Source organism: Oncorhynchus gorbuscha, linkage group LG07 (genome assembly GCF_021184085.1).
Source record: "Oncorhynchus gorbuscha isolate QuinsamMale2020 ecotype Even-year linkage group LG07, OgorEven_v1.0, whole genome shotgun sequence".
NCBI classification, from domain to species: domain Eukaryota; kingdom Metazoa; phylum Chordata; class Actinopteri; order Salmoniformes; family Salmonidae; genus Oncorhynchus; species Oncorhynchus gorbuscha.
Window position 1 is genome coordinate 52,887,446 of NC_060179.1, and position 13,707 is coordinate 52,901,152.

The following is a 13,707-nucleotide window of genomic DNA, read 5'->3' on the forward strand; positions in this document are numbered from 1 at the left end:
GAAAATGCTAATCTAGAATGTTCATAAACAAGGATTTCTCAAACCCACCAAAGTTAGGCTTTGAATGATAAGGAGCCATGTCTGCCCCCCCCCTGAAATAAATTGTCCATACACACATCCCTGTTAGTGAGCATTTCTCCTTTGCCAAGATAATCCATCCACATGACAGGTGTGGCATATAAAGAGGCTGATAAAACAGCATGATCCTTACATAGGTGAACCTTGTGCTGGGGACAATAAAAGGCCACCCTAAAATGTGCAGTTTTGTCACACATGTTGAGGGAGCATGCAACTGGGATGCTGACTGCAGGAATGTCCTCCAGAGCTATTGCCAGAGAATGTTAATTCTCCACTATAAGCCACCTTCGACGTCGTTTTAGAGAATTTGGCAGTACGTCCAACCGGCCTCACAACCGCTGACCAGTCATGTGAAATAAAAAAGATTAGGGCCTAATGAATTTACTGTAACTCAGTAAAATTGTTGCATGTTGCGTTTATATTTTTGTTCAGTATAAGTGGATACCAATAGTTTCCCAATATCCATAACGGTATAAAATAACAGGAATGAAAACATGCAAAGTGGACGATGTAATGGGTTTCACAGCAAAGCAAATTCTACCTGCAGGGGTTAAACACTAGTAAGACATTAGCCGCCCCATGTATGATTCATAGTAATCTCCCCAAGCCAAGAAGTGGTGCTAGCACACACTTGGATTAATACAGATAATTGCCAGGTTCGCTCTGAGAAGGACTACCCCCCCCCCCCCACAAGGCACTACTCACTGTACTCTTCAGGATGAATCAACAGGAAGTAAATGTTTGTCATTTGTTGTTGTTTTGTAGAGACTACAACAACTGTCATTGGTGAGAGGACTTGGTGAGGACATTGTGAAAGAAGACCTGTTACCATCTCCTCTTTCACCATGGAAACATAGACTAAGCAGGATTTTTGCCACTAAGCTCTGGAGAGGGAGCTACATAGGAGTACAGTAGACAGCCAGACACAACTTTCTACAAGCCACCTGTCACTCCTAATAGGCAGCGATGAGAGGAGAAGGAGAATGAGAGATGTTCGAATGAACCCACCTGTCTCAGACATTTAAAATGGATCACTTCAGTGATAGCTGAATAGGTTATCACACCAAGAAGAGAATGATGCAAATGAGAAGTAATTGTCGCAGTGAAACCACTCTGTTCGGTGGTGAGTTGTTACTCCTAGACAAAGGAAGATGACTTGTAGACAGGTGCTAGCTACCGGAGCCCCACCATAGGCTAGGACTGTGAGTAAGAGGCCCTGAGAACACAATAAAGAAAGCACTGAGTTACCCAGACCTCCTCTGCCACTCTCCTTCCGTTGAACACTTACTGAACTTCTAGCAGCAGAGATCGACAGGCAGGCAATTTACTCCACAGTGTGGGGCACAATGCACAATGTCTCGCAATATTTCACAATGTCTGGGCCAAGGTTGCTCTGCTGTTGTCGAACCCAAAACACTGCAAAAGTTTTTAATAGTCTATTTTTAACATCTCTTTTTTTGTTGTTGTTATATGTGCATTCTAGACTCGTTGTATATACATGGCACTTCTCTCTTTCTTCTCTTCACAACTGTACATAGTAGGAATGTAGTTACTTGACATACAGTGCCTTCAGAAAGTATTCACACCCTTTGAGTTTTCCCACATTTTGTCGTGTCACAGCCTCAATTGAAAATGGATGAAATTGAGATTTGTTTTTATCACTGGCCTCGACATGATACCTCATAATTTCAAAGTGGAATTATGTTTTTTTTTTCCAAATCTGTACAAATTAATAAAAAATGAAAAGCTTTGATGTCTTGAGTCAATAAATACTCAACCCCTTTGTTATGGCCTAAATAAGTTCAGGGGGAAACATTTGCTTAACAAATCGCATAATAGTGTTTAACATGATTTTTGAATAATAATACCGCAGAAAATTTGGCAACGTAATTACCTTTTTGTCCTGAATACAAAGTGTTGCATTTGAGGCAAATCCAATACAACATATTACTGAGTACCACTCTCCATATGTTCAAGCATAGTGCTGGCTGCATCCTGTTATGGGTAAGCTTGTCATTTTTAAGGGCAGGGGAGATTTTCAGTATAAAAAAGAAGGTTACCTAAGCACAGGCAAAATCCTAGAGGAAAACCTGCTTCAGTCTGCTTTCCAACAGACACCTTTCAGCACGACAACAACCTAAAACACAAGGCCAAATCGACACTGGAGTTGCTTACAAAGAAGTCAGTGAATGTTCCTGAAAGACAAAGTTACAGTTTTGACGTAAATCTAAATGACAATCTATGGCAAGAACTAAAAATGGTTGTCCAGCTATGATCAACAATCATTTTGAAAAGAATAATGTGCAAATGTTGCACAATCCAGGTGTGGAAAGCTGTTAGCAACCAGAAAGAGTCACAACTGTAATCGCTGCAAACAGTTCTTCTAAAAAGTATTGGGGGGGGGGGTACTTATGTAAGTGAGATATTTCTGTATTTCATTTTCAATACATTTCTAAAAACACATTTTCACTTTGTCATTACGGGATATTGTGTGTAGACGGGAGAGAGAAGAAAAGTATATTTAATACATTTTGAATAAAGGATGCAACACAATGTAACAAAATGTGGGAAAAGTCCAAGGCTATGAATACTTTCTGAAGGCACTATAGACAGTATATGCATATAGATATATACCGCATCCATTTCATCCCAACGGCAGACCTATCAAAGTAAAGAATATTTCTATTGGATTTCCCTTTTTCCTCTTAGTTTTTTTTAACACAAGGTTTGTTGCTCAATCACTTAGGCTGCTTAACACATCGGCCTATAGCACTGGGGAGGAAAGATACCGGTAGCATATATAGATTGTGTAAAAAAAATAATATACTTCTCGCATAGAGTAGTGCTTCCATAAGCCAGTTATCATATTGGCTCTAATGATGAATTTCAGCTATACTCAGTTTAACCCCGTGTTAATCTGCCAGTTGCTAGCAGAGTCAACTGACCCCTTTAACCAACACTTAACCCATTTGCTGGTGTGCATCTGAACAACATGTCCTTTGCATTTTTTGTCCAATGAGATTTATGGTTGAAATGGTGTTTAACGATAGTGACACCAATTGTTATAGGATCGAATAGGCCTACTCCAGTAGAGTAATTGTTTATCCTATCCTAGTTCCACATTAGACAGGTTAATATTTTTCATCCCAAATCACATCTGCTAGAAAGGCAGCTACAGTGTAACAGCATTGAAGTCACAATATACCCCAATCGCTAAAATGACATCAGATCAAACTCAAAACCCAACCTTGGTTTTACCATTTTAACATCTGTACGGTCCTCAAAATAAAAAAAAGTTACCCTTAGCCATTTTTGCCTTCCCATAAACCCAAGACAATTTTTTAAGTCCATATTGTCCAAGGTTCCGTATTGTATGAATAAAAAGGATGAGTCCATCATGCAAGATTGTAACGTGTAGCGTGGTGTAATGTTGCGTATCGGGGACTACCTCAGCATGAGGTATCACTCATAGCCAACATTGTTATCTTCGAATCCCCGAAGAATTGTTTTTTTTTACATAAAACTTATCGACTACAAGACAAACTTTCGGCTTCTCTGCTCGGAGCCTTTTGAAAGTGGGATACAGGACACGTTCTCGCCACTATTTCATGGAGAAATTGTTCACTGATTGAGAACGGTCCGGGCCTTCCCTCCCCTCTGCCACCGAAATGATAAGCCCATTGAAAATCAATTGTATCCACCTGTTATTTCGAGATGAAGTTTCATGAAAACCTTGACTTTATCCTCGAGGTGCCAGATAGTTTTCATTTTCATCCTCCTTTATTCCCATCATAACAATATTAATTCTCCATACATCTGCGCCTCAGATCAAGTAATTCTGCTTTCATTGCGTTATTATCCTACAGTAGCCTCTGCGGGGTGGCTTATAAGGGAGTCCGCGGTCGTTTTCAATATCTTATTTTCAGCTCGTATTTCGTCCATTTTAGTGCTGTAATCAATTCCTGATTTGAGGGCCTCGACCTCCTCCGTTAACCCAGGCAATAAATCCAAATCATTTCAAATGTTTGTTCGTGCTTGTCAGCAATGCCCTATCTTCTGCTGACATTGTTGTAAAAGCTTTTTCCACTGTTACATACGGGGTTGTTTAGCTGGAGGCCTCCCTTAAGTTTTGCTCAAGGATAGGGCAGATCTTGTTCGCCTTTGATATGTGTAATTGTTGTTTTCGAGCATATCAAAGTGTCGATCGAGAAACCGTTTCAGGTTCACTGTATATATATTTTTTTTTAGTTATCAGCCAATCCTCAATTTCTGCGTTTAATTCATGGGACAAGCTGTGCCGTGAATTACCACTTGCCACATCGTTTCCCTCCCTGGCCTTTGTGGTTGAATCTCAAAGCAGCGTTGTATGTTGTGTGTGCGTTTATCTAAATGACAGTCCTCGTCGCCATGTAGAGAATTCATTATTTGTGTATTCAGTTCATGGGTTTCAAATATGCCAGTTAACACTAGAACCACCACGGGCTAGCAATCACAGCGGAAATATTACATTTAGTCAAATTATGCTATTGAGAGATGGAATCTGAGTAAAAAAAAAGTGCAATGGATGCTGTGGGCCATAATTATGCGGTATGTTTGATGTACTCAGAGGGCTCTGCAGGACGTTAGAGGGGTTTCCGAGTCCAGTTAGTCTAACCCCACTCACCCTCCTCCTCTCCTCAGATATCCGTGGCCTACAGGGTTTCCTGGACCAGACATCTCGGCAGGGGCTGGACGTATCTCTACAGAGAGTGGACAGGAACATCAGTAAGGTCTTCTCGAACCTCTTCAACACCATGAGGACAGAGGAGCTCAACCGTTACAGGGACACGCTGAGACGTGCCATCCTACTGCTCAGCCCCCGAGGAGCAGAGGCCTTCATCCAACAGGTAAGTGAGAGAATTTAGGCCGAGGTATAACCACACGTACATACTCGTGGGTGCACTTGAACACACACAAATCCAGGCTGTGTCACATCCGGCCGCGTTTGGGAATCCCACAGGGTGGTGCACAATTGGCCCAGTGTCGTCCAGGTTTGGCCGTGGTAGGCCGTCATTGTAAATAAGAATTAGTTCTTAATGGATTTGCCTAGTTAAATAAAGGTTAAATCAAATAAAATATTTTTTAAAATGTGTGAGCACACATTTGCACACACCTACACACACACGTGTGAGCACACATACAGTACACACATGTACTTTACATGCTCTGTGCACACAAACAGAAACACCCCTAGACATAGCCTTACACCAACTAGCCTATACATACAATACTTATCAGACAAATAGTGTTGACCTCCATGAAACATTGTCAATCAATGAATCAACCAATCAAATGTATTTCCCAAATCCCTTTTCACACCAGCAGTTGTCACAAAGTGCTAGACAGATAACCAGCCTAAAACCCCAAAGAGCAAGCAATGCAGATTTAGAAGCACAGTGGCTAGGGGAAAAAACTCCCTACAGTGGCAGGAATCTACTGGAAAAAGAAACCAAGAGAGGAGCCAGGCTCCGAGGGGTGGCCCGTCCTCTTCTGGCTGTAGGTTAAATGAGTTCATGGCCATTTAAGGCCAGATGGTTCTTCAAAACGATTGGGATTATCCTGATATTCCCCCTCTAGAACCCCTCCCCCTGGTCAACATACGGTTCGGGGGCATTGTCTATCATTAGACATTACACATGCCTCCTAATAGCTCAGTCTGTCAGTTGTCCTGGAGGTGTCTTGGGACTCAGGCTCAGCACCGCAGAGCAGAGCAGAGCAGACGGCCCGTCCACAACTAACAGACAGAGCGGAGAAGGAACACCGTTCTCATGCATATGGATGAGTCAGTTCTCCGAGCCTCAGCCCAAGCAGGCTGTATTTTTAGAAGTTTTAATTTTAGCAGGCAATGAGAGAAGAAGGTGTAACCATGGCACCTCTGACTCGGCAGCTGCATTCTCTTTGGAACGTCAGTCAAACTGGGCGCCGGTGGCAGCTACCTGCTTGAATCTTTAATGCCTCGTCATACTCCGACTCCCATTGCTACTCTGCCTCTATCGGGAAATGCTTGTGAATATTTGAATTAGCTGTACTGCTCTGTAAACCAGACACGCTGTTCCATACTGTAAAATATCACTGCCTGTCTGTCTGGATGGAGTGTGGTGTTCTTACATCTATTCTGCCCATCCTCTAGAAAGACAGACGGACAGACAAACAGACTGTCTGTCTTTTGGTTGGAGGGGAGATTTGGACTTGTTTATTAGTGACGAGTGTTGAGTGCTGCACCACTGGCATTGCCCTGGATCGACAAGTGATTTTCACTTCAACTTCCCACGTGAAAAAATACTACATATTACTATAAAATACTACAGTACTTACTGTAGTATATTGTAGAATATTACACTACACACTGTAGTATCCCTCAATACTACAGTATTATCCACACACAAAAATCAACTCTCATAAATACTACAATATTGTACGCAAAAACACTACACTTTTTTAACCACAGTAAAAATAACAGTAAAGTACCTGTCCATTCCCCTTCCACCATATTGAAATTTGTGCCACCCATACTGTACATGACAAACTTACATGCCAAGTATATACCATATTGTGTTCCTACAAATAATTTAAAAAACAGAAGCTCTGAACTATCCATTTCAAACCCCAGTCCTCATCACCTACAGGTTATGGCAAATCTGTTCTTTTAGAATTTCTCCAGTAGGTTTCATGAAGGAGAAAGCCTCCACTTCTACAGTATGTCAAAGATAATAAAACAGAAACACTATACTGTAGTAAAAACTACAGTAATGTCCATAAAAACACTGCAGTAAATGTGACAATATATTACAGTCCGCAAAAACACTACAGGAAATATTTCTGTGTACTCCAATACACAAAAATACTAAATGAATTACCATGGTATGTACTACAGCTTTGTTTTAGTACTATAGTTAAATCTAAAAACTACAGTGTTCAGTGTCATTTCTTTCCTGACTTAGTCAGTGAACAGTACAGTAAAGTCTGCAAAAGCACTACAGTGAATACTACAGTATTTATACCATAGTATACCATAGTATTATTTCATGTAGGTTGCTTAGAGTGTTAAGGCCTCTTGCTCCTCTCCGATCCCTAAGGTGTGTAGGTCATGCTGTAGTTACTCAGACAGTCCGGTTGGCCAAGTGTGTTATTGAGAGTTATTTCCTTTTCCTTCTCCCGTGGCCTTTTGGTGAAGTGTAGCCGGGGTGCTGGTGGGCGAGATGCAGTCAGTTGGCCGTCTGAGGAATAAAATTGACGCAGCAGCCTGTCTTGTTGTGGCTGTCAGAGATGACAGGTGAGCACTCTCACTTGATTAGACATGAGACCAAATTCAAGGTACTTTTCAAAAGAGATAATTCTGGCAGTTTCTTTCTGCCATCCCACACTGCCTCCGCCTGACTTCAAGTGGCTGTTGGGCGGTTGGACGTTTCGTAAAAGGACAAGTAACACCCTGCAGGTCTGATCCTGCAGTAGCTCTGTCGGAGAATGTGGGGTCAGTGATGGAAAGAGAGTATAAACGCACATCCATACCACAGGAGCACACGCACACACACACGCACACGCACACACACACACACACACACACACACACACACACACACACACACACACACACACACACACACACACACACACACACACACACACACACACACACACACACACACACACACACACACACACACACACACACACACACACACACACACACACACACACACACACACACACACACACACACACACACACACACACTATGATGACACCACAGCTTGTCTCGGTCTCAGTCTCTGTCTCAGTCTCTTCACGAGTCCAGTGTGGTTCAGTGTGGCGTGGATATATCTCTCCAGATAATGGATGCCTTTATGTAATCTATATGACACTTCGTGATACGCTTGTTCAAGGAAATCGTTGACTTTTTATTTCATTCTGATTGAGGACGGCACACGGAACATTATGTTTGATTTAGAGGTTGTATCTCACAAATAATAATAGAAATGATAAAGCGTTTTGTCAGCAAGCACTAAAAAATTGCCTCGGTGTTCAGCACTGCTGAGTGGAAATCTATGTGTACACGTGACGGGGTGGTGAGCCACTGTGTACAGGAATAGCCAGGTGTCTGCTTTGATGATTGATTCTGTTTTCCATGTCTGGGCTGTTTTGTTCCCTCGTGTGACTACGGCAAATGAGCACTTACCGATAGGCTAGGGTAAGAAGACATGGCTCACCCACCATGTTTGTGGTCCTGTTATGGCTCAGTTGGTGCTTGCAACACCAGGATCGTGGGTTTGATTCTTGGGCCACCAAAATGTACAATTATTTGGCATAGTAAATGCACGAGAGAGAGAGAGAGAGAGAGAGAGAGAGAGAGAGAGAGAGAGAGAGAGAGAGAGAGAGAGAGAGAGAGAGAGAGAGAGAGAGAGAGAGAGAGAGAGAGAGAGAGAGAGAGAGAGAGAGAGAGAGAGAGAGAGAGAATAATACATGGGGTAGAAGGGGGCGCAGAGAGGGGAGGCTGATGCAGAGGTAGTCCACACGGCGCCTTTGCTATCTCTTTTTGTGAGTGGTAAAGGCTGTGACTAAATGCAGACGGCGTCTGTTAAAGGCACAGCAAGAACCATGGCACTGCCCCCCTTAGGTACCCAGGACCCCCGCTGTGTCTCCCTTCAGTCAAGATTCAGGCTGCTCCCACGCCCATGCACACACACCAAAGCCACACACTCAGGCTTTCAGTTCTAACACTCGGTGAAGAGTCTTCAGCAACTGTGCTGTACAGGAGAGGAAGCCCTGCTGCTCCTAGAAGAGATACCAGAGTATACCTTTGTCAGGAATAACGAGTGATGTCCACAGAAGAGATGGATTGATGCAGTGATTAACCAAATGCCTGCAATCGTCTCCGTTCAATCAGGGGCTTCTCCTCAGTTGTTAGTATTCACACCCAGTTTCCGTTTTGCCTCGTTCAGTTGTTTTTCTGTCCTTCCCACTCCAGGGGAAAGGAGGTCAACATTGAACGTGTTCACTTACTTTAAACAATGATGAAAAGGACTAGGTGACTTTAATCGTTTGGCGCTGAAATATTCATGTTTCTTCTCTGCTAGCTGCTGGATGTGGTGGCTAGTGGATACTGTTTTGGCATCTCTGATGTGGGAGCGTGCTCTCTTTTCAGACACACTGGGATCCCAATAGAACTACAGCCATATGTCGTCGTTATGAGATGGCGGTCTACTAATGCTCTCGGGTGTTAAGAGCTCGGTGTGGTTCCCTGTACAGAGCTATACAGAACTTGTAGTCTTGTCTTTTTCTCGAGTCAAGGCAATGGTACATGACAATCCGCGTCTGTGCGTCGATCTTCAATAGAGACATCCGAGGTTGTTTGAGAGACGTTATATTGGTAAAACTGGCAAGGATACGGGCTTACACAGTTTACTGGCTGCGGAGAAAAATACTCACGCACCAGGACCTATCTCCCTTCAGAGCTGTTGCACAGCTGTTGTTTTAGGGCCCAGGTTGAGGATGAAGGGATAGGTGGGTGGATGGAAAGTTAATAAAAGGATGGAAGGCACGATAAGGATGGATAAAAAACCTTGCTAAACACACATTCTAGTGCAGTTCCACCAGTACAACACTGTGTTTTCGCTCCTCTCTCTCTTCTCGGTCCCCTCTCGCTCCTGCGGAGTCTGTGAATTTCACCTAACATTCACACTGTGCAGATGCTCAGCTCATCGCAGTGCTGCCTCCAGACTTGCCAAGGCCTCAGATTGTAAAGTGACATCGTTTTTCATTTATTCCCAACGCTGTTCCCTGCTAGGGCCCTGCCAGACCCCAATCACTGCAGGTGTACGTCCCTATTCCCTATATAGTGCACTACTTTTGGGCAGAGCCCTATAGGCTGTGTGAAGAGGGTGCCATTTGGGACACTGTCAGGGTGCTCCATCAATCCTCATTCTGCCAGTCTTCCTCCTCTTTTCCCCGTGTTTTTTTCTGTCCGCTGAGGTGAGAGGGAGGCTGGGCTGGGCTGGGGCTGTCGTGGCTAGGGAAGACAGATTGAGTGGCATCGCCCATCAGGCGGCCAGTAGATGACGGATGACACGTGGTGGGCAAGGTTCCACCTCCTGAGGAGGGGGGTGAGGAGCATGTGGAGAGCTGTGTGTGTGAGGGAGGGGAGGTTCTGTGTGTGTGTGGGTGGAGGGACAGTGCATGCATGTGTGTGTTTGTATGCACGGTAAATGACAGAATGGCAGGTTTCTCATTAGCCAACCCAGCAGCAGGAGGAGAGTGAACAGGAGTTGGGGTGAGAGAGTTTTTTTGTTGAAGCATTGGGAGTGGTTAAAGGAAGGTCAGAGAGCTGTGGCACACACACGGACACTTGTACACGCAGTCGCACGCACGTACGCACGCACGCACGCTCGCACACACACACACAATCAAACAACACACAAGGATATGCATTTTTTTAAATACTTTTTTTTGTACATTACACCTTTTTGTCAAGGGAGGTCATTCATTCTGGCTAGACTTAATGTGGGTATAGAGGCTGAAGTTTGGTGATAAAAGTCCATTTCAGGCCAGTTGCTTCACAAATTTGTCTTATACAAATGTGTATTACTTGGTCAAGACACCTTGGGCCTGTGTGCAATTGACCAAAAGTCCACAATGGGATTCAATCATTTAAGTTCGACTTCCAAAATATTGACAGAACTGATTGCCATTCATTTTGATTGCCATTCATTCTTGGTTTGTCAAAAGTTTGAGTCATTTGCCAATCTTGAGGAACACAGTGACTACAGCAGCCCTGTATCCCAGCAACCCTGAATATCTATCAAGACAGGCTTCTCTGCACTTAGCCTCTTTAAGTAAGGGGTAATGTTCTGCAATCAGAAAATAGGCTATCCGGGGGTTACATTTGTAAAAGAGATCAAATTATTGCATTTCAAGTACCATTAACATCTATCACCGACATGAAATAAAATATTTCTAGTTGTGTCCAACTGAATGTACTGTATATTCACTTCAGGCTTGCACCATCTTTCCAAGAAGTTGTGATTGTAATGGGAGATACTTGTCTCATTGCTGTTGTATGTAAATTAAGAAACGTTTTGTATGGAACACAAGTCCACAATTATGTACAGGACATACAGGTCATTATGTTAATTGTATTTATATAACGGGTGGGTCTAATCCTGAATGCCGATGGGTTAAAACCGCATTCCAGACGGTGTCTATTCCACAAGTTACCACTGGTTATTTCTAGGACATTACTCTGTTCCATCTGACTGCGCAGTCCACTGTCTCATCAGCCCAGCCAGGCAATGTATAAACTTGATCTCCACTATAAAAAGCATCTAGACATTATCTCACATTTCTTTTAGACCAACATTTAGTTTTCAACAGTAGAGATTTGTATAAACCTTGTTGTCTGTCTCTCCGACATTTGCAACATTGTTTCAATATTCAAATTTGATCTCAAGCTGTCCTATAGAAATGAACATGTCGGGAGTCGTGACGAGACAGACAGGCAGGCAGCGTTTCTCAACAAGTCGGAATCACAGATCAGCTCGCATCATTTTTATAGATATATACCAAGAAATGTCAATTGACAAAAAGGTCAAAAGCAACAAAGTGCAGCTAGTTTGCAGTCTTTCCAGATTCAGTTTGAAGTGATTGTGTTGTTGGCTAGTTCCTCTGAACAACAGTGTCCTGACGAGTGAGCTCATTTTCAATGCCAAGTGAAATCGCTCCCCATTAGCTCATTGTTATGGATGTATACAAATGTCTCTGGAAAACAGCTTAAGCAAATGCAAATGCAGCTACTTTGTTGTTTTTCTGGCTGCCCTTTTTGACGGGACATTAAGTTAGCCGTAGTTGGCTAGCTAGCTCCCGAACCGATAGAACGAACGACCAGCTGGCTTGGGTAGCAACCATAGATTTGTGTCGGGACTATATCTCGTGGAAGAATGAAAGAGTATAAGTAAATGAATCAAAAATGTTTTGTTGATGACATGTCATTATTTGAATATGCTGGTAACCCATTGTATTAAAATGATAATGCCCTCAAAGTCGGTGTTTGGAAGATGTATTGGCATGGTTTGCCGTCCCTCGACTTTGTCTCGGGCCTAACAACACCCGTTCCAATACATCCTCCAAACACCAGCTTCTCTGCATTATCAGTTAAATAAATCACACGTCAGATCCACACAGAAGTATCACAGATGACTTGCCCTTTTTAAGCATGAATCCCAGCCAAGCCAAACTACCATCGTCTCAGCTCTCTCTCTCTCTTTCTCTCTTCCTCTCCTCATCCTCTCTCTTCCTCTCTCCTCTCCTTTCCTCACACATGTCCTGCCTCATTACTTATGCTGTCCTACTGTGCAAGCAAGGACGTATGTGATGGGAGACAAATCCCGTGATTAGCAATGATTAAGAGCATCGTGCAGGGGGGGAGGAAACTTGGAGAAATACCCTGTCTTCAAGAATCCTCTAATCCCGCTCTGTTTACAAGGTGTCATGTGTTGTCATTTGCACAGGAGCCGTGTCCAAACCCGGTCCTTATATCTGCTTCTAATGAGTCCTGCTCAAATGTGATTTACTTTATGGCTCGTACACTGCAGGATAGTGCTGTGATGGTTTACTGAGCTGAATGGTGATTGTAAGGGGATTTGTATGCCATTTACCTTGGCACAGATATCAAATGGATGTGCTGTTTGAGACTGTATCATTTGTCACATGCAGAGATACGTAATTTGTTGTGCTGCCACTGATATAATACATTGTTGTTCTATCATTAATAGGCATGACAAGTCTAATCTTAAACCCTAACAGTTGTCCGCATAGCGAGAACGCGTTTCCACTGCTCCGGAGTCATATGGCGGCGAGCTTTACACCGATCCAGCTGATGCTTGGCATTGCGCACGGTGATGGAAACCCATTTCATGAAGTGCTACGCGCTTCAGGACTCGGCAGTCCCGTTCTGTGAGCTTGTGTGGCCTATGTCTGGGATCCGTTGTTGCTCCTAGACGTTTCCACTTCACAATAACAGCACTTACAACTGACCGGGGAAGCTCTAGCAGGGCAGAAATTTGACGAACTGACTTGTTGGAAAGTTGGCTTCCTATGACTGTGCCATGTTGAAAGTCACTGAGCTCTTCTGTAAGGCCATTCTACTGCCAATGTTTGTCTATGGAGATTGCATGGCGGTGCACTTGAGTTTATACACCTGTCAGCAGCGGGTGTGGCTGAAATAGCCGAATCCACAAATTTGAAAGATGTCCACATACTTTTGTATATGTATGATTTATATGACAATAAAGATTTTCAGGATAACACAAAAAATATATAGAAACGTATTTCCATTGTGTTCCTCTTGTTAACCATGTACGTCATTCATTAATGAACATCAAATTGAAGATTCAAAACGATTGGAGTTGAGGCAGTTTGAAAATTCAGTATGGCTTGAGCAGAGGGCCCATCGATGGTACAGCAGGGAGAACGTCAGTCTGTCAGACAAGCCAGGAGTTCTTCATCAGGACCAATCGCTATATCCGATGTTCCCATTATCACGGACGCCATGCAAACATCACAAACACCATGCAAGGGCATGCAAAGGCATACACGCAG

General features: G+C 43.3%; 1 protein-coding gene across 2 annotated transcripts in view; it reads left to right on the forward strand.

Annotated features, from left to right (window-relative positions):
- LOC124040008 (glutamate receptor ionotropic, delta-1-like) overlaps positions 1–13,707 on the forward strand; it is a 432,261-nt gene that overhangs the window by 276,197 nt on the left and 142,357 nt on the right. For both annotated transcript variants that reach the window (XM_046356698.1, XM_046356699.1), the window contains exon 4: positions 4,759–4,964. In XM_046356698.1, the coding sequence (XP_046212654.1) occupies positions 4,759–4,964 (206 nt within the window). The remainder of the gene's footprint in view (positions 1–4,758; positions 4,965–13,707) is intronic.